This window comes from Sinocyclocheilus anshuiensis, unplaced genomic scaffold (genome assembly GCF_001515605.1).
Source record: "Sinocyclocheilus anshuiensis isolate Anshui unplaced genomic scaffold, SAMN03320099.WGS_v1.1 scaffold916, whole genome shotgun sequence".
Lineage (NCBI taxonomy): Eukaryota > Metazoa > Chordata > Actinopteri > Cypriniformes > Cyprinidae > Sinocyclocheilus > Sinocyclocheilus anshuiensis.
In genome coordinates, this window is record NW_015548264.1 from 598,322 (window position 1) to 601,974 (window position 3,653).

The 3,653-nt window shown below is 34.7% G+C and overlaps 1 protein-coding gene across 1 annotated transcript in view; it reads right to left on the reverse strand.

Annotated features, from left to right (window-relative positions):
* Nucleotides 1–1,988: 1,988 nt before the first annotated feature.
* The window catches only part of cntn1b (contactin 1b), a 12,674-nt gene continuing 11,009 nt past the window's right edge, over nucleotides 1,989–3,653 (reverse strand). The window contains 4 exon segments of the mRNA XM_016443062.1: nucleotides 1,989–2,417; nucleotides 2,627–2,783; nucleotides 3,187–3,302; nucleotides 3,375–3,564. Coding sequence (XP_016298548.1) covers nucleotides 2,335–2,417; nucleotides 2,627–2,783; nucleotides 3,187–3,302; nucleotides 3,375–3,564 — 546 coding nt within the window. The 3' untranslated portion in view covers nucleotides 1,989–2,334.

Here is a 3,653-nt window from a genome sequence, read left to right on the forward strand (position 1 = left end):
TTTGCTATAAGTAGCCATCATGTTGCCATTGTCTCTCGTCGTGTATTGATGTTGTAACCTGCTGTCGGTGAGTCTAGTTTGTTCATGCCACGTTGAGTCTGTTCATGTCAAGTCTGTTTCATGCCTTGTCAAGTTCTCGTCAAGTCTGTTCATGTCAAGTCAAGTCTCGGATTATTGTTTCGAGATATGTTAATTCAGTATACACATTACCCCACCGGTTACAATTGTCACTGACCATAAAATACAATTTTTCACACACTTTTCCAAAAAAAAAAAAAAAGACAGTGATGCTTCATTAAGCCCTAATGATAATGTTAATGAGTGGTTTCTCACCCACAACCAATGAGAAGTCAAATATATGCATCAGCCAATGAGGAACGAGGAAGATGCGTACCATGCGTTTACAGTGTACATTGTATGCACACATTGCACATGCACAATTATTTTTATATACTAATGATACTGTATATTCTATGTATATCTAAGCATATTATATCACAAATATGATAGTACCTTAAAAGTTATTAATGTAATTGCATACTATGAATAAAGTGAATAAAATGCCTACAGTAGGCTACATGAGAATAGGATTCATTGTTCTGCTATTGTTCTTCAGTTAACGCTATGCTGACATCTACTGGATGAATACGAACATCAAGACCAACAGCAATTTAGATGTTCAACAATTAGTATGTTTTTACACCTTTTTCAAAAGGAAAGTGAGATGAGCAAAAAAAAAAAAAAACTCACTCGTTCTTAAAAGTTATTAATGTAATTGCATACTATGAATAAAGTGAATAAAATGCCTACAGTAGGCTACATGAGAATAGGATTCATTGTTCTGCTATTGTTCTTCAGTTAACGCTATGCTGACATCTACTGGATGAATACGAACATCAAGACCAACAGCAATTTAGATGTTCAACAATTAGTATGTTTTTACACCTTTTTCAAAAGGAAAGTGAGATGAGCAAAAAAAAAAAAAACTCACTCGTTTCTCTTCCAACGCTGAGTTGTTTTTATGGACTTAACAGGTGTGATTGTTTGTCCAGTTTTACCACATTTATCTGAAAAGAAGAGCAAACAAGGCACGTGCGCCACGCTGTTTATGGCGTCCTCCAACAGCCTGTTTAACCACTGATGGCCACTAGAGGATGTTTATTAAAATAATTCATATCGCGAATGGATATAACTAAATTGAAGCCAGTTAACTTAAAGAGATTAACGTATTTGTACAAAATAATTTGCACACATTCATTCCCCAAACGTGAATTCTCAAAACCTACCTTGCTAACAAATTGCTAAATACGAACTACAACTACCACAAGGACGTGAGTTTATTTGCTTCACGCATTTGACATCGGTTGTAGTCCATATACAGCAGCTTGCAAATGTAACCTAAAATGTAATTATTTTGCGCATTTTTTAAATAAACTTAGCTTATAAACTTTAACAAATAACATTTGATACTGTACTCTTTTAAATTCATGCTATTTCTATATCAACATGATTCAAACATTTGTTGATTTTAGGTAAAAACTTTAATTGCAGGATTTTAAATATACTGTAACTGGTAGTTTCAAACTTTCTGACATGTAAAACTTGGTATAGGAAGACAAACTGAGAAGCACTTTGTTTGGTGATGTTTTCAATGTTTACTAATATACAAATGAAAGTAGCAATGCAAAATACTAAGAATACTAAGAAAGAAAGAAAGACAAAGAAAGAAATTTTAAAATCAAACACAGTCACAAAACTAGATTTGTAAACATTGTCAAATGGAAATTAAATATGTGTGGACAACCAAGTGTATAAACAAACTCTGACGTTCAAACATGTCTATAAGCGATAATGTAGTGCAGGTGTTGACATGGAAAAAATGACTAGCAAAACATGTTCTGTAATAAATAACTAAATAAATATGTCTTATTTCGGAATAACTGACTGGAAAGTCATCAAAAAATTCACCTTATCCTGCTAGCGATAATGTAGTGCAGGTGTTGACATGGAAAAAATGACTAGCAAAACATGTTCTGTAATAAATAACTAAATAAATATGTCTTATTTCTGAATAACTGACTGGAAAGTCATCAAAAAATTCACCTTATCCTGCTACCATATATTTATTTTACAATACCATTTCATTAGTTGATTGTGAGTATTTTGTAAGGCAAACCAAGAGGGTAAATACAAACAAAGTTTTTATATTCTACACTCCCAAACAAACTTCATGTGCACCATTAAAACCACCCCTTTAAGGAAATGCACTCAAACTATATTAAGATTGTTTCTTAAAAGTGGATTTCGCCAAAGTGTTGACAGTCTTGTTTTTGCCTACAGGCCTAAATTCATCCAGCCCAGTGCCAGCAGCAAGACAGCGGCAACGCTGAGAGACTCAGGGCCAAGAGAGGCTTTACCTAAACATAATACAAAACAAAGAGAAAGATCAGCAGGAATACCATCTGTAGAACTGCATCTATGCATCTATGAATATGTGAAAGGTATTTCAATTGTTATAGTGAACATTTACTTTAAATTATGCAGAACTTCAGATACCATTTTGTCATTACCATCAACATGATTAGGGTAGGAAAATGATGAATGATTAATAAAAGACAGTATTCACCTTGTACTCTGATCTGTGATATGGGTCCATCACCTCCCTCACAGCGGGCTCGCACCTCTATGACGTAATCGCCCGTCTCTGGCATGGGAAAGTCGATGTAGTGCCTGCCTGTGGTGTAAAGCTTCCCATAACGCTCTCCTTCCTTCCGGAACAAAATCTGCGAGGAGAAAAATCCAAATGGTTATACATATTTCCAAAACATCAATACACACACACACACATACACACACACACACACGATCACACACACACACACACACACACACAATATATTTAAATAAATACATAAATGATCAATTAAAATAAGGATATTAAAATTAAATTAAATTAAATAGTAATAAAATAATATTACATAAAAATAGCATAAATAATAAAATAATATCTAGTGTAAAGATTAATTAAAATAAAGGCGTTAAAAAGGTTCCAATAATAAAATAAAATAAAAAAGGATATTTAAAAAATCATAAATAAACTTTAAGATTAAGATTAACAAGCCATTAATGAATGTGTCTCTCAAGTCTTTTGTCAACAGAATACAAAGTAAAATACAACTGACTCACCTTGTATCCCTCCACATAGGACTCATTCCAGTAGTTATAGATGTGATCCCAATACAGATAGAGCCATTTGCGATTGAAGCTGACATACTTGTAGACCCTCAATAGGCGACTTGGGGCTGGAAAGATAATACACATCTCTTGTTTCAAATGTAAGATCTGTATAAGAGTGATGTAGAGTAATCTCTTACGTGGTCTCCTGGTGAACATTTCACAATGCTCGCTGGGTGGCCCGAGCCCAGCTCCGTTGAACGCTCGTACCTCTATGAGGTAGTGGGAGTCAGGCCGCATGTTCTCCAGGCGTGTTTGGTTCATTGTCCTGTGCACAATAACTCGAGAGGCAGCAGCCTCATTATCATCGTACTTCCTCCAGTAACGAATCTGGACACCAAATGAAGGATTAAAATTCATTATTATTCCCTACTATTCCATTTAGGACTCACCTGGTATCCGTCGACCCAGTTTGGCGG